The 24,911-nt window shown below is 55.0% G+C and overlaps 1 protein-coding gene across 22 annotated transcripts in view; it reads left to right on the forward strand.

Annotated features, from left to right (window-relative positions):
- The window catches only part of JAKMIP3 (Janus kinase and microtubule interacting protein 3), a 157,467-nt gene that overhangs the window by 87,233 nt on the left and 45,323 nt on the right, over positions 1-24,911 (forward strand). For 10 of the 22 annotated variants that reach the window (XM_055093495.2, XM_063607600.1, XM_055093494.1 and 7 more), the window contains exons 4-13: positions 10,710-10,925; positions 12,464-12,583; positions 13,361-13,507; positions 14,451-14,582; positions 14,686-14,721; positions 15,550-15,609; positions 17,689-17,817; positions 19,117-19,245; positions 22,308-22,391; positions 22,719-22,781. In XM_055093495.2, coding sequence (XP_054949470.1) covers positions 10,710-10,925; positions 12,464-12,583; positions 13,361-13,507; positions 14,451-14,582; positions 14,686-14,721; positions 15,550-15,609; positions 17,689-17,817; positions 19,117-19,245; positions 22,308-22,391; positions 22,719-22,781 — 1,116 coding nt within the window. The remainder of the gene's footprint in view (positions 1-10,709; positions 10,926-12,463; positions 12,584-13,360; positions 13,508-14,450; positions 14,583-14,685; positions 14,722-15,549; positions 15,610-17,688; positions 17,818-19,116; positions 19,246-22,307; positions 22,392-22,718; positions 22,782-24,911) is intronic. The other 12 variants (XM_063607602.1, XM_063607603.1, XM_055093506.2 and 9 more) reach the window with 4 other exon arrangements.

Consider the following 24,911-nt stretch of genomic DNA (forward strand, 5'->3'; position numbering starts at 1 on the left):
CCAAATTTCTGCTAAAGTCAGACGTGGAAGGGGCGAGGCACTTTCCACCCACAGGTGCGATGACCAGTGCCCCATCCTGCCCGTGCATCTGGCTGGTGACAGGCTCTGAGGACAGGGCCGAGCTGGGGCCCCAGAAGCAGCTGCGTGGCAGATCTGTGCCATGTCATCACAGAGCCTAAGAGAGCCGTCTGGGTGCACGCAGCTACTGCATGCACGCTCAGCACGTTTGCTAAAATACAAGTTCAGACGTTGTTAAAGACTCTATAAATCCAAAGAATTAGAGGCAAAAGCCAGTTTCTCATTCCCATAAAGATCTGTGATTTCTAATATTGGTTCCTCCTCCCCCAGTTGTCTAGACAGCTAGTTAAAGTGGAATGCTAATGTACAGCAGTGATTAAAACCCCATTCAAATATGGCTAGAAAAATGAGGTCAGTTTCTCCCCAAGTGCTATTTTGGGGGTGGGGGTAGGAGGAGTAGCCTGTCCTTGCTTTTAGCCTGGAGACGGGTGTCAGGTAAGTGACTGAGAGCTTGTGCCAGGCCCTTGCTCTCTGATGGCGTCGCTCAGAGTCTGGGCATGAGTGTGTCTTCAAAAATGGCATTGCTGAGTGCAGCAGCAGCAGCTTCCTTTGCACCCCAAGCCTGGCTCCCACACGATGCTTTGGTTTTGCTGAAGACCCTGAATTGTGACTTCCAGCCACCCACAGCCAGATGCAGCATCGGCTTCTGGGGCCAAAGCCTCGCCGTACAGGTGCTTGCCTTGCAAATGATGAGGGGGTCCCTGAGGTAAGGCCCACCCTTGAGTAGCTGCCCACGGTCCTGGCTGTGGATGTCCAGAGACACCTGCTGGGGACGAGTTTGGGAATATTGAGAGCCTTTACAGTCCCAGGACGTGGCTGTGCCCACAGCCGAACTAACCCAGAATTTCCGGAGGGTAACGCCTGGCATCAGGGTTCGCTTTTCTTTCCATTTTGTGGATGTTGAGGAAACGTCTACGGAGAATGGGCTCAAATCCGGAAGAAATGTGTGATGATCTGGGGTTGTGTGTCCACCATGACCCAGCACTGGGGTGGGGGCCCAGCAGGATTGCCCCTCCCGGCAGCACCCGTCCTTCCGCTGCTGCTTTGCCCACCCCGGTGCGTCACAGCCGAGCCGGCCACATCACCTACATCCATTGCCACGCGGTCACCCGTCCCACCCTGGCACATCACAGCTGAACCAGCTGGCTGCGCCCTACACGTCCATTGCCACGTGATCACACGTCCCACCCCGGCACATCACAACTGAGTCGGCCGGCCACACTGCACACATCCATTGCCATGCAGTCACCTGTCCCACCCTGGCACATCACAGCTGAGACGGTGGGCCACGCCATACACGTCCATTGCCACACACATCCATTGCCACGCGGTCACCCGTCCCACCCCGGCACATCACAGCCGAGCTGGCCAGCCGCGTCGCACACGTCCGTTGCCACGTGGTCACCTGTCCCACCCCAGCACATCACAGCCGAGCCAGCCAGCCGTGCTACACATGTCCATTGCCACGCGGTCACCCGTCCTTCTGTGAGAGGCATTTGAGTCATGTCCCACACTTGGCCATCATACGAGCACCTATCACATCCTGGGTGGCCGCGTGCATGCCTTTCTCTTGTGCGTTCACGGGGCGACGAGGGGAATTGCAGGGTGGTATGTCGGGCAGATGCTTCACCTCAAGACAGAAGAGCCATTCGGCTGGTGGGCAGAGCCCCCCTTCGTTCCACATCCTCGTCAGTGACAGTATTGCCATTTCTTTAGGACAGCGGCAAGAAAGAGGCTGGCCATTCCACTGCCCATCTGCATGTCACCTTTCATAAAACACCTGCTCATGTCTTCCCTGCCATTAAGCCAGAGTATTCACCTTCTCCCCGCTGATGGCTTCTCTCAGTCTGTGGCTGACCCAGTTGTCTTCCTCATGCTGGCTTTGGATGAAAGAAGTTTGGCATTTTAAGGAAGCCCAATTTGTCGGTTTCTTTTGTGTGCTGTGTTTGTCTGGTTTGGACATCCTCTGCCCCTCCGAGGGCGTGAAGTTGCCCCCTCTGTGTCGCTCAGATGCCTTATTGTTTTTCTCTTAACATTTAATTCTATAATTCATCCGAGTTCGGTTTTTGTGAATGGTTTGAGATGGATTGAGTTGGATTGAGTTGGATATCCCTGCTTGCCGTGTGGATATCCAACTATTTCAGGACCGTTTTTTGAAAAGACCGTCCTTTCCCCCTGAACTGCGATAGCACTTTGGTCGTGCATCAAGTGAGCCCACAGACGCGGGTCTCTTTCCAGGCCCCGTTACGTTCTGCTGGTCTGGCGCTCCGCCTCGCGGCGTTAGTACCACGTCTTAGTTCCAACGCTCTAAAGCACATCCTGACATCTCGTCGTCTAAGTTCTACAACTTCCTTCTTTCCCTTCTTCAAGATTGTTACCGCTTTTCTTTATGAAACTTAAATCAGCTTGTCAGTTTCCACAGAAAAACTGGCACCTTGAACCTTAATGAACCTGGTGTATTTACTGTTAGATTTTTCTCTTCTCTCAGCCATGTTTTGTAAATTTCAGTGTAGAGGTCTTACATATCATTGTTATAATTATTCCTAAATATTTAACGTTTCATGCTATTATAAAGGGTCTGCTTTTCAAATTTTAAAATATTACTTTCCAATTATTTTTCGCTGCTATACAGAAATACAATTGATTTTTATATCGATCTTCTAACCTGCAGCCTTGCTAAATTCACTTATTAATTCTAACAGCTTGTTTGTATATTTCAAAAATATTTTCCATGTACATAATGTTGTATGTGAACAAAGACAGTTTTGGGGGTTGTTTTTTGAGAGATAAGTTCTCATGATCGTATCTCACTGCAGCCGTAAACTCATGGGCTCACGCAGTCCTCCCGCCTCACGTCCCAAAGTGCTGGGATGACAGGAGTGAGCCAACATACCTCATCCCGAAGACAGTTTAAGTCTTCCTTTCCAAGCTCATACCTTTTGTTTTTTTCTTTGCCTCAATGCACTGTGAAGGCCTGCAGTGTAACTTTGAACAGAGAAGTGTTGAGAGTGACCACCCCCTGTCCTAATTCCCAGCTGCAGGTGAAAGTATCAAATATTCATTTCACCGACTGTGATGTTAGCTGCAGTTTGGTTGGTTGGTTTTGGTTTTGGTTTTGGTGGGTTTTTTGGCAATACTTTTTTTTTTTTCCTGGACACGGTCTCGCTCTGTCACCCAGGCTGGAGTGCAGTGGTAAGATCACAGCTAACTGCAGCCTTGACCTCCCAGGCTCAAGTGATCCTCCTACCTCAGCCTCCTGAGTAGCTGGGACTACAGGCACATGCTGCCGTACCTGGCTAAGTTTTACATTTGTTGTAGAGACAGGGTCTCGCTTTGTTACCCAGGCTGGTCTTGAACTCCTGGCTCAACTGATCCTCCCAAAGTCCTGTGATTATAGGTGTGAGCCATTGCACTCTCCTAAAGTACTGTGATTACAGGTGTGAGCCATTGCACTCTCCTAAAGTACTGTGATTATAGGTGTGAGCCATTGCACTCTCCTAAAGTCCTGTGATTACAGGTGTGAGCCATTGCACTCTCCTAAAGTCCTGTGATTATAGGTGTGAGCCATTGCACTCTCCTAAAGTACTGTGATTACAGGTGTGAGCCATTGCACTCTCCTAAAGTACTGTGATTACAGGTGTGAGCCATTGCACTCTCCTAAAGTACTGTGATTACAGGTGTGAGCCACTGTGTCCAGCCAGCAATACTCTTCATCAGATTAAGAAAATTCCCTCGTATTCCTACTTTGCTAAGCATTTTTTTCATGAATGGTTATGGAATTCTGTCAAATGCTTTTTATGCATAAATCAAAATGATCATGTGTTTTTTTCTTTATTCTGTGGATGAGATGACACGTTAATTGGCTTTTAAGTATAAAATAAGCATTGTATTTTTGGAATAAATTTTACTGGGCCATGATATATTGTCTATTTTATATATAAGTATACACTGGATTTAGGATTTTTTCCCACTTTTTATAATGTCCTTGCCAAGTTATGGTATCTAGATTTGGCTGGCCTCATAAAATGATTTTGGAACTATTCTCCTTTTTCTATTCTCTCAATGAGTTTGTTCAACGTAAGTATATTTCTTCCTTAAGTGTTTGGAAAATTCACCAGTGAAGCTATTTGGGTCGGGAGTTTTGTGATATATTTTTAAATTATGAATTAAATGTATTTAATAAATATAAAGTTCAGATTTTATGTTTCTTTTTATGTTAAGTTTGGTAAAATAGATTCTTCAAGGAGTATATTCAGTTAATACACATCTTCCCACTTATTGACATTAGACTTTTCTTTTTTTTTTTTTTTCTCGAGATGGATTCTCACTCTGTTGCCCAGGCTGGAGTGCAATGGTGCCATCTTGGTTCACTGCAACCTCTGCCTCCTGGGTTCAAGCGATTCTCCTGCCTCAGCCTCCCAAGTAGCTGGGATTACAGGTGTGCGCCACCATGCCTGGCTAATTTTGTGTGTGTGTGCGTGTGTGTGTGTTTTAGTAGAGACGGGGTTTCACCATTTTGGCCAGGCTGGTCTCGAACTCCTGACCTCAGTTGATCCACCCGCCTCAGCCTTCCAAAGTGCTGGGATTACAGGCGTGAGCCATGGCACCTCACTGCTTGCTAGACTTTTCATCGGAGCTTCTTGTTATCCATTCACTGTCTCCTGTTTCATTGCTGATGCTGAGAATTTGTGTTCTTCTTCTCTCTGTTTTTTACTCTCATCCCCCTGTTCCTTTTTTTTTCCCTCCCTCCCTCCTCTTCCCTCTCTCTACTCCTTGCCTTGGATGGGGTTATCCCATGGGGTTATCCAATCATTGTATGGGATTATCTCCTTTTTTGTCAACATTTAGTGTTATTCCATTAGTAGTTACAGAGAAATATTAATATGTATCCTTAACTACGTTCTATCATAAATTAGTAATTTTGCCATATACCCAAAATACAAGTACCTTATAAGGCAATAGGTCAACTCCATTTACCCACTTCTATGATTGTCATATATTTTACTTTGACACATATCATAAGCCCCCAAAGAAATGGCTTTTGCTGTTCCCATAAGCAGCCAATGGTCTTTTATATTTATATCTTCACAATTTCTCATCTGCAGTCTTTTCCCTTCAGCCTGAAAGATTCCCTTTAGAATTATTTGCATTGTGGGTGTATTAACAAAGGATGCTCTCTACTTTTGTCTAAGGACATCTTGACTTGCCTTCATTTCCAAGGATGTATTCATTGAACCTGGAACTCTCACATTGTCAGGCGTTTTTCTTAACACTCAAGAGATGTCCTGCCAGTGTCCTCTGATTTTGTTAGTTTCCGTTGAAAAGCCAGCCATCGCTCTTAGAATTGTTCCTTCAGGCAATGTGTCTTTTTTCCTGTCTACTTTTAAGATATTCTCTTTAACTCTGGTTTTCATCAGTTTCAGTATGATGTGTCTAGGTGTGTTTTTGTAACTTAAAAATATACTGCTTGGAGACAGCTGAGCTTCTTGAATCTGAAGGGATGTCTTTTACCAGATATGGAAAATTCTGGACCATTATTTAGTCAAATATTACTTCTCCTCCTTCCTCTTTCTGGGATTCCAGTCACATGTATGTTAGACACTTTGACTATACCTTACATTTTTCTTGAGCTCTATTCTGTTTTATTTTTCTATTTTTTCCTTTTGTGCTTTGATTGGATATTTTCTATCATTTTATTTTGGGTTTGTGATTTTACTGTGTCCAGTCTGCTTTTAAACCTTTGTAATGAATTTCTAATTTTAGACCTTGTATGTAGGATTTGAGTGCCTACTTCTTTTTTAAAATAGATCCTAATTCTCATTTGAATTACTGCATTTTATTCATTTTCTATCTCTATTAGAAAAATATTATAAAGTTTTAATTACATTATTTTTAGTGAGTTAATTACAATGATTTAAAAAGTTCCTATCGGCTTACTTCAATATCCTCATCATCTCTGGGTCTGTTTCTATCAATCACAATTATTTTTTAAGTTCTTGTTGGCTAACTCTAGTCATCTGTTGATGTGCTGCCATAGACTTAGCTTCGTTATTGGTTATTTTTCCCTGCTTCTTCACGTGTCTAATGATTTTCATTATATTCTTGGCACTGTGGGTGATGTGAGGCTGCGCATTATGTTATTGTTGTCTAGAGAATGTTGAGTTTTGTTCAAGCAGACAGGTACTGACCAGCAGACTACCTGGATCCTTTTGAGGTGTGGTTTCAGGCTTTGTTAGGGAAGGTCTGTTAGTTTTCTCTTAATATGAAGTTTTAAAATCCTAGGACATTGTCCTGCCCCTGGAGTGTAGCCAGGGTCTAGAGAATTCACTATGATCTTCTATTCTGTCTGGGCTTGAATTGCAGTGTCTTGACAGCCATGTGCAGCCACTTACATTTCTACTTACCATTCGGATTCTCAGGAACTGTTTCCTGCAAGGCCTCTGGGAGTCCTGCCTTGCACATGTACAGCTTAGCAGTGGACCAAGGACCTGAGGGAATCCTTAGTCAGATCTTTGGCACTCCTTTTCTGCCATTCCCTCCTCTGCTCTCCAAATCCCAGCTGCTGTGGCAGCCCCAACCAAATTCTGATCTTAGTGTCCTGCAACAGAAGAGGCCTCTGCAGCTCGGGCTCTGTTTCCCAGGAGAGAGGTTGCAAGAACGCCCTCAGGGAAAACGTTAGGGGAGGCGGGGCCCCGTGATGAGAGGCACTGATCTACAGGCTCAGGGATCTGCCTGTGGACAGCGGTCGCAGGGGCTGTGACGCTGTGTGTCCGGGGCCCTGTGCTGACAGGCACTGCTTTCCTTGTCTCCTTCTCCTGCCCCTGCGTTGTGTATCTTGTTCAGCTTCTAGACTTGTTCACCGCAGAAGGGTAAGTCTAATGCCAACTACCCTATCACGTCTGGAACCAGAAGTTTCTGGGCATCAGTACCTTTTTTTTTTTTTTTTTTTTTTTTTTTCACAAAGCTGCTTAGGTGATTCCAGCACGAGATCACCAAGCTTGGGAACCACCTTCTCATGGTATTGGCAGATTATTCCACGATTGAGGGGGACCTGGACATTCTGTCTAGAGAAAAATTCCCAAGGGTTAATTCCCAGACATGCAGTAAGTCCTGGTGTCTCTGGGACATCAAGGGGCTTGGGCTCCTAAAATGTCACATTTCCCTCATCATACGAGCTCTCCTACCCCACCAGAGGCTGAGGGAGGCTTGGCGGCCTCTTCTAGCACCTCCAACGCATCCCCACCCAGGTCTCTGCTTTCTCACAGGGAATAATAGGACCAGGCTCTGTATCTCATCTGTGTATTTTTTTCCCATCTCCCCCACCCATTCTAAGCTCTTGGGAGCTGGGTGATGGGGGTCCTTCCTTCTCTCATTAAGACCCTCTGTGCTAGGAAAGCAAGCCCCAGCTAGGACAAAGCACATCTCCTTCCTTATCTCTAGCACATCCGCTGGGAGCAGCAGCCTTTTCTGTCTCACAAGGCGCATTCGTATGCTCACGTCACCACCCACGGAACCAAGAGTTGATGCGGAGGGAGGGCTCCCCTGAGGTGCAGACCCCTCTGGAGGAAGAGGTGGTGTGAGTGACGCCTGCCAGACATGAGGGCTCCCTGCACAGGCCCAGTGTTTGGAAGGATCCTGGCTCCATGGGCCCCGGGTCAGGAGACCTGCTCAGGGGTTGCAGGTACTCTGCCAACACCTTAGGCAGTCACCTGTCTGCAGCACTGAGGCGTGGTCAGCCCAGATTGGGAGCAGCCACAGCTGCCAGTGACCATGCTGGGGGTGATGACGTGGCCTGTGTAGTGAGCATGCTTCATGGCTGTGGTGAGACGCATGTGTGCAGGGGCCTCAGCACTGTGGGGCAGTGGTGAGATCATGTCCGTGGGCTTCACAGCAGGGAGGCTTATAAAATGCAGCTTCCCAGGCTCCACCCTAGAGGTTCTAAATGCTCATCTTGGGGGGCTCAGGGATCTGCCTATGGACAGCCGTCACAGGTGGCTGTGATGCTGCATGTCGGGGCCCCATGCAGAGAGACACTGTGCGGGGCATGCTTGGGGGCAGGCAAGTCGGGGGCGGGCAGAGTGGAGGGGCATCTTCTCTCCTCCAGCCTCAGTGTCGGCCTGCACACCCCCTGTCCTGGAGAGTACCGTCCCAAGGGGCTTCTCTCCAGTTTCCAGGCATCCTCTGCAGCTGGGAGTGAGGAGGTCCTGGTGGGTGGGGAAGGCAACAGAGGGAGCTCATGGGGTGAGGGGATATGGGGGCATTGTGGGGAGACGGGAGTTCAGGGGATGAAGAGTATGGGAAGAGTCGGGGGGCAGGGAGATGGGAGCTTATGAGGTAAGGGTGTGGGGGACTGGGGAGATAGGAGCTTATGGGGTGAGTGTGTGGGGGCTTGAGAGACAGAGGACTTAACGAGTGAGGGTGTGGGAGATGGGAGCTTATGGGGTGAGGGTATGGGGGCCTGAGAGACAGGGTACCTAAGGGGTGAGGGTGTGGGGGCCTGAGAGACAGGGTACCTAAGGGGTGAGGGTGTGGGGCCTGGGGAGATGGGAGCTTATGGGGTGAGGGTATGGGGGCCTGAAAGACAGGGTACCTAAAGGGTGAGGGTGTGGGGGCCTGAGAGACAGGGTACCTAAGGGGTGAGGGTGTGGGGGCCTGAGAGACAGGGTACCTAAGGGGTGAGGGTGTGGGGCCCAGGGAGATGGGAGCTTATGGGGTGAGGGTATGGGGGCCTGAGAGACAGGGTACCTAAGGGGTGAGGGTGTGGGGCCCAGGGAGATGGGAACTCTGGGGTGAGGGTGTGGGGCCCAGGGAGATGGGAGCTCTGGGGCACCCGGGGGCTCCAGCAAGTGTTGTGGATCCTGTTCTTAGTGCCGGGTAGGATGTTTTATGACAGCCTCTGACTCTTGTTTGTGGAGCTGACTCTAGGGTTGTGAGTGGAGCAGCTTGGGTAGGCACAGGAGAGGACACAGGGTGGCCGTTTGGAAGCCATAGCATTCGTCCCAGTGGAAGATGCTGGCAGTGGGGTGATGCTCGCAGCCTGGTTCACCAGGACACCTGTTTCGGCTTTGAACGTCCCATGTCCTGGGAGCCCTCTCAGTCCGGAACCCGCTGGGAGGGCTCTTCCCCCGGGTGTCTGTGTGGGTGCAGGTGGGACAGGAGACAGGTGTGCCGCCCCCCATGGGAAGAAGTGCAGGGTGGGGTGCGGCGCCTGTACAGGCATGGGAAGCCCCCAAATCCTGCCCTGCCTGCTGCTGGAAACAGCCCACCGTGAGCAAGGTGGGGGCTCCTGATAAAAGAAAATCTTGTTTGAGTCTGAGAGTGTAAATGCCAGGCCGCAGGCACAGCTGCTGATGGACACGCTCTTATTTCACCGGCCCCATTCCCGCTAACTGACTGTGTTGCCTCTTTCAGCATTGCTGTGTGCAGAGAAAATGGGGATTTAGCAATTAAGGATTTATTTTCTTCTGTTCAGCTCATCACTTGCTCCATCCAGGCTAATTAGACATCTCATTTCTTTGTTTCCAAGCTAATTTCAGCAATAGCAGATTTATTAGCTTGTTTAAACCTCAAACAATGGGTAAAGCAGCAGGATATCCCATTCTGCTCTGTTGTTTGAAAATATATTTCAAACTGAGTTGTTCATCCCCAAAGACCTTGTCTTTTCATAAATCTAGTGCCGTGGAAAATGACGCCCAAAGTGCCGAGCGCGTCTGTCTGAAGAGCGGGGGCTGTCGGGCCTGCTGTGCCCGCGTTCTGGCTGGCACATTCCTGCCCGGAAGCGGGGCGGGGTGCTTGCAGGCAGCGGCTGCCATATCCCCGGAAGGAAGGACCTTCTTCCCTTCATAGGTTGAGCACAAAGCGCCACGTTGTAGGGAGGGTGGGGAGGGCCGCCGACCTCTCACAGCCACTGGTGGGGCAGACATCCTGCACACCCCTGGGCTGCCGTCTCACCCCAAAAGCCCCGGCTCGCAGCCGGATTAATGAGCAATGTGGCTCTGCCTGAAGACAGCTGTGCGGGGCTCTGGCTTTGTAACCATGCCCAGAAGCATGGAGGGGCGGTGTCCAAGGACCACAGTGGTGCCCCTATGTTGCACAGCCCTCCCCTGGGGAGTGGGCCCAGGCTGGGGAAGGGGTAGCACTGGCTTTCAGGCTGGAATTTCTGTTCCCCATGGTCTTCCCTGCCTGTTTAGGGAAGAAACTTGGCCGTGGCACCTTCCTATTGGCAGAGTGTGGGTAACTTGGGTGTCCTCCTCTCTGTCCAACCTACAGCAGAGGCAGGAGCTGGAGGTGGTTTCTGCTGACCCTGCTAGAAAGCACCACCCCTGTGTGCACCCAGGGCACCGGCAGGACAGCATGAAATGGGGTGCCTTGCTGAGCACACAGAGCCCGGGGACCGTCAGGAAGGAGTCTCCCGCTGGCAGCAGCTCTGTGTAGCCGGCTGAGCCAGGGCCTGCTGGGAGCCCGGGTGTCGTGCCTCAGCCCAGGGCCGCGGGCTCCTGCTCTTAGTCCAGGATGCTTCGCTTTTGCTTCCGGTCTCAGAGCCCAGAGCCTGGCAGGGCTGCGCCCGTTTCTATGGTAACTGCAGATCCGTGTCCTGCCGCCTGTGTGATTGTGTTCTGTTCTCCTTGTAGATGGAGGAGATAAAATTTAAAGACAGAGCAGTCTTCGTGCTGGAGAGAGAGTTAGGGGTTCAAGCCGGGCATGCTCAGAGACTGCAGCTCCAAAAAGAGGCTCTAGATGAGCAGCTGTCCCAGGTCCGAGAGGCCGACCGGCACCCGGGCAGCCCCAGACGGGAACTTCCTCATGCAGCTGGTGCAGGAGACGCTTCAGACCACTCGGGAAGCCCTGTAAGCACCTCCCAGGCCCACCGGCCCACCCCGTGTCACAGACAGACCCGGCCATGTGGCTGCATGGCCCTGCATGGGCCACTCCCCCAGGAGACCAGAGCCCGAGTTGAGCCAGCACCCTCCTGCCTGGGCACCTCCCCACCCAGCCTGGCCCTAGGTGCTCAGCTCCTCTGGCTCTGGTCCAGAGGGCTGGTGGACTCGTCTCCTTCCTTTCTGTCTACATAGCATCAGCCCTGGCCCTGTCACCCTCCCGTGGGCCCCAGCCTCATCACCCTCCCGTGGGCCCCGGCCTCAGGCTTCTGCTCCAGTTCATGGCACTTGCTGGCCCGGAGTCCGGCCCTGGGTTGGTGGGAGGAGGCTGTGCTGGGTATGCACTGCCACCATCTCCAAGCACACGGCCTCTGCCTCTGGCCCGGGAAGGCTGGTGCACCGGCTCCCTGCCCACCGCGTGCCCAGCTGGCCCCTCAAGGGTGATTTCCGGCACTCTCATCACCAGTCACCCTCCCACCCGCTTCTCATGTGATCATGCCACTCTGCGCTCCTCCCTGGGCCGCTCTGTCATGTGGGGTCTGCCGACCACCCCGGGCTGAGCTCCACCCGCTTCCTTGCTGCCGCTCCGCACTCATATCCTCTGTCGTGGTTCTGGGACGCACTGGGGGATCTGAAGTCCAGGGACCGTCCAGCTGGTCCTTCTGGGTCTTTGACCCCGAGCCTCTCCTGCACCTGTTGAATGAGGAACTCGAGTCGGGCCCAGGACCATCCTGGATGCTGCTTGTTCGCTTTGAGGATAAAACTGTGTGTGAGCTGAGCCGGTCCTAGGACAGCGACATTTCAAGAATAGAAAATATTATTTTAAGATCTCATTCAGACGGCTTCATTGAATGAGATCCAGCCCCTCCTGCTGGTGCGTGGTAGACTACAGCATTCACTCCAGAGAGATTTGAAACCGGATTCAAATGTTTTCACCAATTTTTGAGTGAAGTCCCAGGGGTCCCAAAAGTGGCTCTTTAGAAGCCCCGTTGGAGGCAGGTCACCTCTTTTGGAAGTCTCCCACAAGTGTCTTTCCCGTGCTCATGTCATCGTACCAGAGAAATGCCGCCCCGTGGGGCAGGGGGCGCACCCTCCTGAAGGGGCAGCGGCAGGGGCCAGGCAGAGGGCTGGGAGCTGGCAGACGTCCTCCTGGCATCACCCACACTCGCGGTTTCTGCATTTGCACGCCCCCGCCCTCTCCATCTGCATACTTCTCGACATGTCTGCTCCTTTTCATTATTTTACTTTATGTTATTTTGAAATAGTTGTTGTGTGTGAGGCAGGGTCTCGCTCTGCCCGTCGGTTCTGTCGCCTCACGTGGTTGCGGCGACCACAGTGCCAGGCCAGGTGCCTTTTCCCCGGGGGGCTCCGAACCTTCCCGGCAGCCGCGTGGAGGCAAAGGTGCACGTTCCACGGCAGCGTTTTGGTTCCCGTAGCGTGCTGGGATTTGCAAAGACTTCCCAGGCTTGTGGGTAGGAACCGTTATTTGCAGTTGATTTTTGTTTTAGGAACAGCAGTTGGATGAAAAAGATGCCCGGCGCTTCCAGCTTAAAATCGCGGAGTTAAGTGCGATTATCCGCAAACTGGAGGACCGCAACGCATTGCTGTCGGAAGAGAGGAATGAGCTGGTGAGCGCGGGCGGGGGCTTCTGGTTCCCCGGGGGTTTGTGACTGCGGAGTTGGGGACCTGGGGGGCATCCACTTTCAAAATTCCTTGCAAAAAGGAGTGGTCATTGCAAGGACCAGCCTTGCGTCGAAGTCTCCTGACTGTGTTCCAGTTGAACTTTATTAGCAAAAACAGGTAGGGGTCACATTTGCCCCTTGAGGGCTGGTTGACTAACCCCTGCTCTGCGTCAGTGGGGGCAGAAGCCTCCTCTGTTCTGCAGATGATCTGGGATGTGCAGACGCGGCCTCTCAGTGGGGCTGTTGCCATTGGTCCTTATAGCCGCTGAGATTTCCAGGTAACTCGATATCCCGGAGGGTGCGTGAGCTGTCGCGTGTCTGCAAGGGTCCAGTGGGCTGGGCGGTTTTACCACAGCCCTTCTTGGCAAAACAAAGCGCTGGCCCCAGACTGCTGGTCTTCATCTTCATCCCCATCTGTCAATGGGACGGGACTCACCCCCGGGGACGCCGAGCCCAGCCCTGAGCTTGGGTTCACTAGGGCACCGGGCGAGTGGGTTCACCTGGGCGCTGGGCGAGCGGGTTCACCAGGGCGCTGGGCGAGTGGGTTCACCCAGGCGCTGGGCCAGTGGGCGCCACTTGGAGGCGTGGACTTCCCAAATAGAGGGCTGGGGACTGCGTTGTTGCAGCCCAAGCTCTGGTCAGTCAGCCGACTCTGCGTGGAGACCTGCTGGTTCTCCGTCACCTAAAGAACAATCACCTGGTGCGATTAATTTTGTCTTTCAGTTGAAGCGCGTAAGAGAAGCTGAGAGTCAGTACAAGCCTCTGCTGGATAAAAACAAGCGCCTCAGTCGGAAGAACGAGGATTTGTCTCATGCTTTACGCCGAATGGAAAACAAGTTAAAATTTGTCACCCAGGAGAACATAGAAATGGTGAGGGGGTGGGGGGCTCCACGGGGCCACGGTCGCACCCGAGCTCCAGGCAGCATCTCCTCCCTTCTCCACACAAGATTTAGCATGACAGCCGGTCCCGGGCGGGTGGCCAGGCCTTCTGCTGGAGTCTGGCCTCACGCATGTTTGAAGGGGAGCAACCGCCAAGCCCAGCCCTGGGGAGGGGGAGCTTTGGAGGAGGCCCTGACCTTGCAAAGGACGCGGCTGTGGGGCGTCCCCTCCCCAGGCCTGTTTGCCCACGTCTCACTCGAGGGCCCGGAACAGGCCGTCTCCAACTCGGAAAATCCCGGGCGAGGGTAGTAAGAGGCTGCGGAGTCCCGGCTGTTGGGGAGGAGAGGAGGCCTGGCACACAGCGCCAAGCAGGAGTCGGGGGCAGGGAGTCTCTGCTCCGCCAAGGCCGTGAGCCAGGAGCAGGGGGCCGTCAGCCGGTGTCACCACATTCCCCTGCCCTGAGGACCCCGAAGGCCACGAAGCCAGAGTTTACTCAATGAGTAATTCAGCCAGATGTGGGGGAGAGGCGCTCTCCTTACCCCTCTCTATGGAAGCCCCCTTCTTTTCACACTGAGTTAGAGTCAGGAGGGATTTGGGAGAGGAGGCCACGTGGGAAATGGGCACAGATGACCCAGTGTCAGCTTCAGGGCTCTGAGCGATCCCCTCCAGCCACGCTTTCTGGGAGACCCGCAGGGCTCATGTGTGTCTGTCCGGGCTGCACACACCTGCCCTTGCTGCGGGACTGGGCCCACATCGGCCTCATTTCCCCAGGGACTCTGCAGCTGGGCTGTTCTGAGGCCTGAGCAGAGGCCGCCAGCCAGGCAGCTGAGAGTGGCAGCATGGGTTGAGGGAGAAGACCCCCCCCGCCGACCCACTGTGTTCAGCCAGACCCCTTCACTCCCCAACTTGTGATGTGGGCTGCTTGGCGTTTCAGAGACAGAGAGCCGGAATCATACGGAGACCCAGTTCCTTGAACGACCTTGATCAAAGTCAGGATGAGAGAGAAGTCGATTTCTTGAAGCTTCAGATTGTGGAGCAGCAAAACCTCATAGATGAACTGTCTAAGGTACCCGGCGGGCTGTTTGCTGCGGCCCCGTCCTCTGGCTCCCAAGGGGCTTGGCTAACAGGGACCCTGAGCAATTCCGTAACATGCTGTCTTCCTTTCCTAGACCCTGGAGACCGCCGGCTACGTGAAGAGCGTGTTAGTAAGTACGGTCAGCGCCCGCTTCCCCATGCCTCCGCTCCCCGCGCAGTTGACCGTGGGACCCACTCTGTGCCCAGGGCTCCTCACAGACCAGACAGAAGCGGCCGCGGCAGCCTTTCGGGTGGATTTTGTTGTTGCAGTGCCACCTGACCAGGGCTGTGCACGGGTGGCTGACGCCCTTCAGTGTGGGTCAGAGAGGAGCCAGGGACACCCACTGATGCCCCAGTTGAGACAGCACCAGCTTGGGACGATCATGTTTCTGAGTTAATGGCCAGGGTCAGATGGCTGCCCTTCTCCGGCTGCTCACCCCACCATGCATTTCTCCCTGGCCAGCACAGACAGGCAGCCGCAGCCCAAGAGGTTCACCATCACGGCCATGAAACCACAGCATGGGTTCCCCGGAGAGCAGCAGGACCCCGGTCTCCTTAGTATTTTAAGGGCGCCAGTCCCCACACAGATGTGGACGCCACCCCTGCAGGGTCCGGAGGGGCACTGGCCATGAGTCCCCTTCCAGCTTCCCACAACTGTGTGCCCCTCAAGTCACCTGCCCCGTGTGGCCCCTGGACACATTTAGAAGGGGAGCTGGTGGACCATTGAGCAAGACAAGCTCAGAGCCCACCTAACTGGGGAGCCATCCGTGTCACCCTGGCGACAGGAGCTCCCCGAGCAGCAGAGCTGGAGCCAGGGCCTCCCGCTGTGGTGTGGGGACAGCCACCCCAGACGCCGTCTTCCCTGTCATCCAAATGATGGCACACGGGCAGTAAACCGTGGACTGAAACCGGTGGAGCTGCTCTATCACTTACACAACCTCTTCAACTGGCTTCCGCAGGAGCGGGACAAGCTGTTGAGATTCCGGAAGCAAAGAAAGAAAATGGCAAAACTTCCCAAGGTAAGGAACAGCACACCGGCACGTGTGGAGAGTACGCCGGGTGTGTGCGGAGAGGACCGCGCCCGCGTGTGTGGAGAGCGCTGGTGTGTGCGGAGAGGGGTGCGCCGGTGTATGTGGAGGGCGCTGGGTGTGCGTGCCGAGGACCGCGCCCGCCTGTGTGGAGAATGCTGGTGTGTGTGGAGAGCGCTGGTGTGTGTGGAGAGGACCGCGCCCGCCTGTGTGGAGAATGCTGGTGTGTGTGGAGAGCGCTGGTGTGTGTGGAGAGCGCTGGTGTACATGGAGGGCGCTGGGTGTGTGTGCCGAGGACCGCGCCCGCCTGTGTGGAGAGCGCTGCTGTGTGTGGAGAGCATGCTGGCGTGTGCTTAGTTAGGAATCAGTCTTTGGAGATGAAAAAAAAATTTTATTATTTCTAAAAATTGTTACTGTGAAATGACCAAAATAGGACCCAAAGAAAATATTCTGTTTATCATTTTTAATAAACTTGTTTCTTTCAAATTTCCAAGAGAAGATAGGAATTGGTAACAACCATACCAGCAACACTAGCAATGAAGAGGTGCCGGCTCTGGTGTCCTCACTGCCTGTGTAGGGTCCGAGTCCCCACGACCTGTGGGATGCACGGCTCTGAGGACGGGCGGCTGCGGCTGCGGCTGCTCACACTCACCCGTCCTGGCTGTGCCACACACCCCACGCTCGCCTGTCCTGCCGTTCACCGTCCTCGGCCACACCTGCAGGCTGCGGCAGCCTCATCCACAGGCCCCACAGGGCAGACCCACGTCCCCAGGAAATGTGAACACCTGTCATCATTTGTCTACAGTAGAATCGTTTGTGATGAACCTATGGTTTTTATTAAGGGAGGCTTTGGAGCAGCTGCCAAAGGACCTAACCCATCTCCTGCTTTATGTTAAGAGTGTGTCTGTGTGTGTGTGTGTATGTGTATGTGTGTGTGCATGTATGTACATCTGAGTGTGTGTATGCATCTGTGTATGAGTGTGTATGCGTCTGTGTATGTGTGTGTGAGTATGTGAGTGTGTGTATGAGTGAGTGTGTATGTGTATGAGTGTGTGCGTGTGTGTTTGTATGTGTGTACATGTGAGTGTATGTGTCTGTGCATGTGTGTATGTGTGAGTGTGAGTGTGTGTATGTGAGTGTGAGAGTGTGTGTGGCTTTTAAGCTGTCAGCAGTGTTTTTCGCTGTTAGACTGTGAGATGCTCCTCGGTCACAAACACTTGCCCTCCAAAAGGTGGAGAGGAGGAGCTGTCCAGGCTCTCCCCGCTCAGGACCCCTCTGGGATTTGGAAGTGTTCAGCAGACGCCTTGGCCCTGTGAAGGGAGGACACAGGGTGTGGGGAGGCACACAGGACAGGGGCCAGTGGTTGGCAGGGAGTAGGGGAAGTCGGGTGGCCCTGGGGTCCCTGAGGGAGTTTTGCTGGAAGGTTCTGGCAGAAGAACTGGGAGGAGACCTGGAGGCCACCGTGGCCACGGCAGAAGGGACTGAAGAAGATGGCAGGCTTTCCATTTTGTAACACTTCTGAAGGGGACCCAGATGAGTCCCCCTTCGGTTCTCAAAGGCAGGGATGAGGGGACCCTAAAGATGCAGATGTCGGGGTGAACCTGGGGGGTCCCCGAAGGCAGGGCCTCTCACACCAGCTGGCGGAGGACCCCATTTTTGTTTTTATTCCAATCAGTCAAGGACTGAAACTTTAAAAAATGGAACAGAAATGCATCACTGGGAATGAGATCACACAGGGAAGGCACCCATCGTCGGTTCTGTTACCCCGGGTACCACCCTCAGGGAACCGCAGGGACGGTGCCCCACGAAGGGCCTCATTCCCCACCACCAAGGGCAGGGCCAGGACCCGCTCACCCACGGGACTCCAGGCCCCTTCCCCGCCCACCCTGCCAGCCTTGCCATAGAGCGCCCCTCATACCCAGGCCACCTCCTCGGCTTGTGCCAGGGCGGCCAGGGACAGAGATGGGAGTGTGTCGCAGGGTGGGGCTGCGGCCCCCACCGTTGGGCAGCGGGAGGAGGCGGCGGTGCCTGGGTCTGGTTTGAACTGACACGTTGCATTTTGGTCACAAGCCGGTGGTTGTGGAGACCTTCTTTGGATACGACGAAGAGGCTTCCCTGGAATCCGACGGCTCCTCCATCTCTTACCAAACAGACAGGACGGACCAGACCCCGTGCACCCCGGACGATGACTTGGAGGAGGTAACGAGGGTCTCCTGCCGGGTCCTGGGCTTGGAGGAGGTAACGAGGGTCTCCTGCTGGGTCCTGGGCTTGGCTGGGCATGGGCTGCCAGCTTTTCACGGGGAAGCCCTTCGCGGCCCTCACTGGCACTGACCCACTGATAGCCGACTCGGGCACAGTGAGAAGCTCCCATGACATGGCTTGGGGTGTGGGCTGAGGCCCGCTCTTGCTCCCATGAAGGCCAAACCATGCCTCCTCCTGCCATTGAGCCTACGCCCCTTCTGCATAGGGGTATGGTGAACTCTCCCTTCCTAAGGGGCCTCCCCAGGAGGGTCTGAACCACTCATCAGGGAGTTTGGTCTCAGTGCCAAGAGCACATTAAGGTGAGGGGTGTTCAGCAGGAGTTTTCTTTCTGATAACAGCACAGGTGTGTCTGCCCACCAGCCCCTTCTTCCAGAAGGACGGCTACCCTCAGGCACAGGCAGCCATTTCAGCACCAGGTCGGGGCTTGGTGTTGTGGGGCCCAGGCCCTGTGGCTGTGGGACAAGGAGTGGGGTCTGCAGTCAATGGCACAGCCAAGGATTGGGCCTCCCGTGGCAGACCCTAGAGGGTGGCCCAATGGCCATAGACCTGTTGAGGGATCTAAGACATCCTCTCACGCCTCAGGTGCAGGGTTGGGCAGGGGAACTGGGCCAGGCCAAGGCTTCTGGGCTCAGTCACTCCTAGACATGGCCAACCCTTCCAGCCCCAGGGGTCCACTGGGACCCTTTGAAGGCAGCAGCCGCCTCACCTGTCTTCTCCCTGGGGTGATGGGGGGCACTGCAGCTAGCAGGGTGAGCCTGCAAGAGTGCGCCTGGGAGGAGACGTGCTGCCTGGGGTACTTTACCCCCTTCACAAAGCCCAGCTTTCTTCCCAGGACGTGTTTCAGAGAGCAGAGCGTGTGCAGGCCTGGTTGGTAACAGAGGGTCTGCTGGGTCAGGGCAGCCTGGCTAGCAAGCAGGAGCCCCAGCTGAGCCCCTAGCCATGGCCACCAGCCCAGCAGGCTCACCCTGTCCTCAGCCGTGCAGCCAACTCAGCTCCCACCCCAGGGCTCGGTGCTCCCCTCCCCAGGGAAACCTTTCTCCAAACAGCACTGAGTCCCCAGGCAGCTGCCCCTCCCTGCACACTGGAGCAGGTCCCCTCCCTCATGCTGCTAGAGAGACCCCCCCATACACCATTTGATATCTGGGGAGAAGGGAAGCCCCGGGGCCCCACCATCGGAGGAGGTGCTGGCTACTGACACTGTGTCTCTGTGCGTGTGTGGCATCCGTGTCTCTCCAGGGCATGGCCAAGGAGGAGACGGAGCTGAGGTTCCGGCAGCTGACCATGGAGTACCAGGCCCTGCAGCGCGCCTACGCTTTGTTGCAGGAGCAGGTTGGAGGGACGCTGGACGCAGAGCGAGAAGTTAAGGTCTACGTGACTTCCACCGCGCGCGTTCCGGCCCCCCTCGTGCCTTCCCGCTTGACCCCGTGGCCTGGGCTGGGACACCCGCCTCACTAGCCCTCCTGGGCCTGGGCCCCTCCTCTCCTGCCCTTGCCTTCGGTCCTGGTGGTGCCCATGGAAGCCGATCAAAACCAGGGATTGGGGAGCCCGGTGCTGGGAGTTGGCCCAGGTGGGAGGGACTGGCCCAGAGCGGTGCCAGGCACAGGTGTGAGTAAGGGTCCTGGGGGAGACGGGGTGGTAGTAGTGGCAGGGGCCCACAGCGCCCAGGGTGGGTCTCCTTCCAGACCACCTCTTCCACTCTTGGCAGCATGGCGATGACCCATGGCAGCATCGAGCTCGGTGTTGAAACCTGTGGAGGTCATTCATTCTCAAAGGCTGAGCTCACACAGGCTGTGCCTGCCCTGGCCCTGGCCCTGGCCCCTCTCCCCTGGCCTCCCCACTGGGCAGGACCCCAGCAGCCGTGTCCCTCCGCCCACTTCCCTGGCTCACCTTAGCGTCATCCCCCAGGAAAGGCCCCAGTGTGGCTGGCGGGTGCCCTCTGCGGGCCGTGGAGGGCAGTGCAGGCACCAGGCCTTGTAGGGAGAGCGTGGGTCATGGGTCGGGGGTCCTCTTGCCGCCCCACCCTCCCTTACTGAGGCTCGGAGGGGAAGCCTCTGGAGGACCTGAACCTGGTACCCCTCACAGCGAGACGGGCTGCTTTCTGGGGGAGCTGAGGGGTTCTCCAGAGCAGGCAGCTGTGGGGTGTGGGGTTCCCGTTGGCCTCCCCACCCCAAAACCACCCTGCAGGGCCAGAGATGCCAGTGTCTGGCGATTCTGCAACTTAGGGTGGCTGAGCTGGGTGGGGGACGGACCTCTTGGGGCGAGGGGAGAGTGTCCACAGAGCATCCCCAGCGTGGTCCACGCTAGTGCCCCAGGGAGCCGCCAGCCTCACCCTCTGTCCACCCAGACCGCCCTGGTGACGTGGCTGGTTTCCCTCCTGCCTTCCTGGCACCTCATTGGGGACGTCTGTTATGAAAACTAAGAGAGAGCTCCACCCCTCCGTGCCCTCCTCCTGTCCTGAGTCGGGGGGGCTGGCCCTGGAGGGGACGTCCCCTCCTCAGGCTCAGAGAGATTTGTCTCCGTAACTGGGGACTTTAAATATCGCCTCTTTCACTTTGACTTAATTTTTGCATGACCCTTGGAGAAAGGAAAAAGTCAAGGCCTCGGTTCAGAGCATCATAAAGCACAGCAGCCCCGAGACATCCCGGAGCCTCATGGGCCCAGCCTTTCTCCCTCACAGCGGGGGCAGGGCAACAGCTGCATCCTCCTGGCCAAGCTCGCCAGGAGCTGGAGGAGCTGGAGAAAGCATCCTGTCTTCCCTTTTTCCTGTCGGGTGCCAGAGAAACATTTGCTCGGGGGCCACATGAAAACAAAGAACTCAGAAGCTTTGCTTAGAGAGTAAAAATGTCCAAATTGCATGTAAAAAAAATTTTTAATGTCATTTAGAATCAGAGGAAAATCTGATGCCAAGAAGTGCTGCATGGTTATTTTAAAAACTGGAAGATACAGAAAAGATTAATGAAGAAAATAGACTAGCCGGCATCCCACAGTCTGATTCTGTATTATAATTGGAAATGTCCCTCCTCACTGTGGAAATCGAGGAAGCCTCAGGATAAGGAAGGGGGCAGGAGAGGACAGGCGTCTGAAGACATGGACGTGGGCCCATCCCTGCCACGGTCCTGAGGCTGCAGGGGGCCCACAGCCCTCTGTGGGCTCCGTTTCCCTGTCTGGAAACAGGGTTAGGACTAACTGGAATTCCCTCTCTGCTAAGCATTCTCCAACCCAAGGGCTCACATCCACGATTGTGACCCCTTAAGGGAGGGAAGAGGCTGGGGTGATGGGAGGAGCCCAGGACGGCCTGGGGGCAGGGAGCTGGGACCAAGCACTCGGGGGCGGGCACCACAGGTCACGCCTTCGCCCACCCCCCACCCCGGCTGATGGATCCTCTGACCCTGCGTTCTGTCCCGAAACGCACCCCTCCCTTGGAAGCTACCCCCAGAGAGAGCAGGAGCCACTGTGGCCCCATGGTTCGGAGCCACCACGGCAAAGCGAATTAAGGGAGGTGGCTCAGACCTCGGCTAGAAGCCTCGGTGGCACTCGGGAGGGACTTCACAAACCAGGATGCAGACCGGGAAAGTGCCAGGGCTTTTCCTGTAGGTGTGGGGCGGCCTCTGGCAGTTAAGGAACACAGAATTCAGGAAGGCAGTGAGTCCTGGGCTGAGGCAGCTCCCGCACAGGCAGCCACACCACCTGGGGCTTCCAGAGGGGCAGCTCCAGTACAGGCAGCGGCACCACCCGGGGCTTCCAGCGGGTCCATGTGGAGAGTCCCTCGAACAAAGCCCTCTGGCCGGCACCCGGCAGGGCTGAGCACACGCTAGGCCTCAGTCATCCTCATTGGCTGTGTCATCCTCATTAAACAAAGATTTCTCCTAACAGGCCCTCAAAATTAACCTGCAGGATTTCCCCTTAGAATCTAAGTGAGATCTCTTGCTTCAAATAAGCCTTAAAGTTCTCCCTCCAGGGCTGGGCGCAGTGGCTCACTCCTGTAATCCCAGCACTTTGGGAGGCTGAGGCAAGTGGGTTGCTCGAACTCAGGAGTTTGATACCAGCCTGGGCAACATGGTGAAACCCCGTCTCTACAAAAAATACAAAAATTAGTGGGGGTGTGGTGGTGCATACCTGTGGTCCCAGCTACTCAGGATGGTGAGGTGGGAGGATCACTTGAGCTTGGGAGGCGGAGGTTACAGTGAGGCAAGATTGTGCCACTGAGCTCCAGTCTGGATGACAGAGCCAAACCCTGTCTCAAAAAAACAAAACAAAACAAAACAGTTCTCCCTCTCTTAGAAAGCATCTCTTCCAAAGGAAGGGCGAACAGTCACTTCTCAATGAACTGAACCAAAAGACAGACCCTTCTGACATCTCACGAGTGTGTGTGCTGTCTGTCCCGGCTTTTAGAGAAAATTTGATGTATCTTTCCTCCCGTCCTACAGACCCGTGAGCAGCTACAAGCCGAGGTGCAGAGGGCGCAGGCGCGGATAGAGGACCTGGAGAAGGCCCTGGCGGAGCAGGGGCAGGTGAGCCTGCAGCCATCTGCATGGGCGTGGGGGCACACGTGGGTGGGAGGTATTTGGCTGTACCCAAAGACAAGCTTCAGTGGTGCGATCATAACTTTCTACAGCCTTGACCTCCTGGGCTCAAGCCATCCTCCCACCTCAGCCTCCGGAGTAGCTGGGACCACAGGCATGTGGCACCATGCCCGGCTAATTTTTGTATTTTTTGTAGAGATGGGGCTTTGCCACGTTGGCCAGACTGGTCTTTGGTGTTCTGCCACATCACGATTTAAACGTTCGTTTATGAGTTCCTTCCTCAGTGTCTTTATTTCTTTCAATTCCATTTGCAAGGATATGAAGTGGATTGAAGAGAAGCAGGCACTGTACCGGAGAAATCAAGAGCTTGTGGAAAAGGTGAGCCCCGAACCCCTGGAGGCCCTGGCAGGACTCGCTCTATGCTCCTGGGGGTTGCAGTGGTCCCTGCGGGGCTGAAGGGTGGAGCGAGGGCTGAGGCTTCTGAATGGCTGTCCCAGGCCCCTTCTGCTCCGCTCCCTCTTGCGGGACCCCATCAGGAGCCCTGGGGAGGAGGACGGCCTGGACAGAGGGAGCTGGGGCCTGTTCTCCTGGGTCCGGGCAGGCCCCTATCTGCGGCAGCATCTCCATTCGTGTCCTGTTGTGCTGATGGTTCTGTGGGTGGGCTGATTAGAGCATCGTGACAGAGGAGCTTTATTGAGACCACTAGAATCATCCCCCTGGGAAGCCTGGCTGGGTCAGGGAAGTCTCCTTCCAGTAACACTTGTGGGGAAGCTGAAGTCCTCAGGGAAGAGCCCATGGACCAGCCTGGCTGAGCGAGTGCGTGTTTGAGACTTCGGCAAGGCGTCACCTGGCAGGCCCAGGTCCAGGCTCTCTTGGTCCCGGATGACAAGAGGCTCCTGAAGTGCTGCCCCGCCCCCACCCCCACCCTGGCCCGGGCTTTGTGGTCTGGAAGACTTTATCAGACGTAAAACAGATCAGAACATGCGATGTGTGGCCAGGCTGCTCTCAGTGGCCTTAGCTTCTGCCTGAGGTGCAGGGAAGGGAGCGCAGGTTTCTCTCAGGGCACCTCCCACCACATCAGGCCCACCTGGCTCAGCTGCTCCGTGCACTGGGTTAAAGAGGGAGTCGCAGCACCGAGGGCCCTAGACTTAGGTCTGGGCAGTCCAGGGCCATCGCAAGAGGGGTGCACCTCACAACTGTGGGAGCAGGTGATGTGGCATGAGGCAGGGGCGGGGCTGGCTACGGGTCCAGGGGCAGGAAGGCCAGCAGGGCTGTCATTACCACGCACAGGTGAGGGGTGCTCCATGTGACCCCCACCCCACTTGTCCATGGGCAGGGACAGGTGTCCTGAGGAGGCAGCGATGTCTCACACTGGCAGGTGCGGCCCTCTGGGGAGAAGCTAGGGTAGCCTGGCTGATGAGTCTGATCTGTGCCAACAGGACAGAGCTTCAGACAAACAGAGGCGTCCAATGCAGACTCTGCACTGCTGCCAGCCCAGGGCTGGTCATGCCCTCTGGGGGTCCTGCTTTAGGCTTGGTTTGCATCTTGAATGGCGAACGACACCCCCATGTTTCCCGTGGACACACGGAACATCTCTCAAATTAGAAGTGCGTTTCCACAGGGCTCAGCACAGTGCTGTGTGTGCCACGTAAATGCCGGCACAGGCAGAGATCCACGTGCACTTAAGGGCACACACTTGAACACGCACACACGTAAATGCCTGCGTGCACACTTGAACACGCACACACGTAAATGCCTGCGTTCACACTTGAACACGGGCACACAGAAATGCTGGCATGCACACTTGAAGACATGCACACACAAATGCTGGCACGCACATGGAAATGCTTGTGCGCCTACACACATGCCCATGTGCACACTTGAAGCCATGCTTTTTTCTGGCTACACTGGGTGCAGGTCACATTCCTGGCCCTGCAGGTGTTCCACGGCAGGCCCACTGTGCAGCAGTACACAGCTGGCCCTGCAGGGGGGTCCAGCTCCCACTGAGCCGGCTCACTCCAAGGATGCAATGCTTCTGAGTTTATCTTGGTCCCCTGAGCATCAGAGCAGGCCCCTCAGTCCCTGGAGCTCAGCTTCAGGGGATGGACACAGCTATCTGCCCCTGGTGGCCCCTGCCCCCATGAGGCTGCTGAGGACACATGCCGTGGGCCGTGTCACTTGACCCTTTGGAAGGGGTGGGGGACTCCTGCATCCGGTTTACTCGTAACTGGTTCCATTTAAACAGCTCCTTAATTAGCCAAGTGAATTCCGGTGGCCAGGCAGCCATGGTACCCGCTCCTTCCATTGGGCACAGCCTGGGCTCCAAGGGGCACCCGGGAGCCACCTGGGACATTTACCCTCCACGGCCTCCCTTCCTCATCCTAGCTCAGAGCCCTGCTAAGGCCCCCATACTTCTGGCTTGTGATGCACAGCCCCTGCTGGAGACATTTATCCTTGATGGCCTCCCTTCCGCATCCCTGTCCAGGGGCCACCCAAGCTCAGGGCCCC

Source organism: Pan paniscus, chromosome 8 (genome assembly GCF_029289425.2).
Source record: "Pan paniscus chromosome 8, NHGRI_mPanPan1-v2.0_pri, whole genome shotgun sequence".
Taxonomy (NCBI): Eukaryota; Metazoa; Chordata; class Mammalia; order Primates; family Hominidae; genus Pan; species Pan paniscus.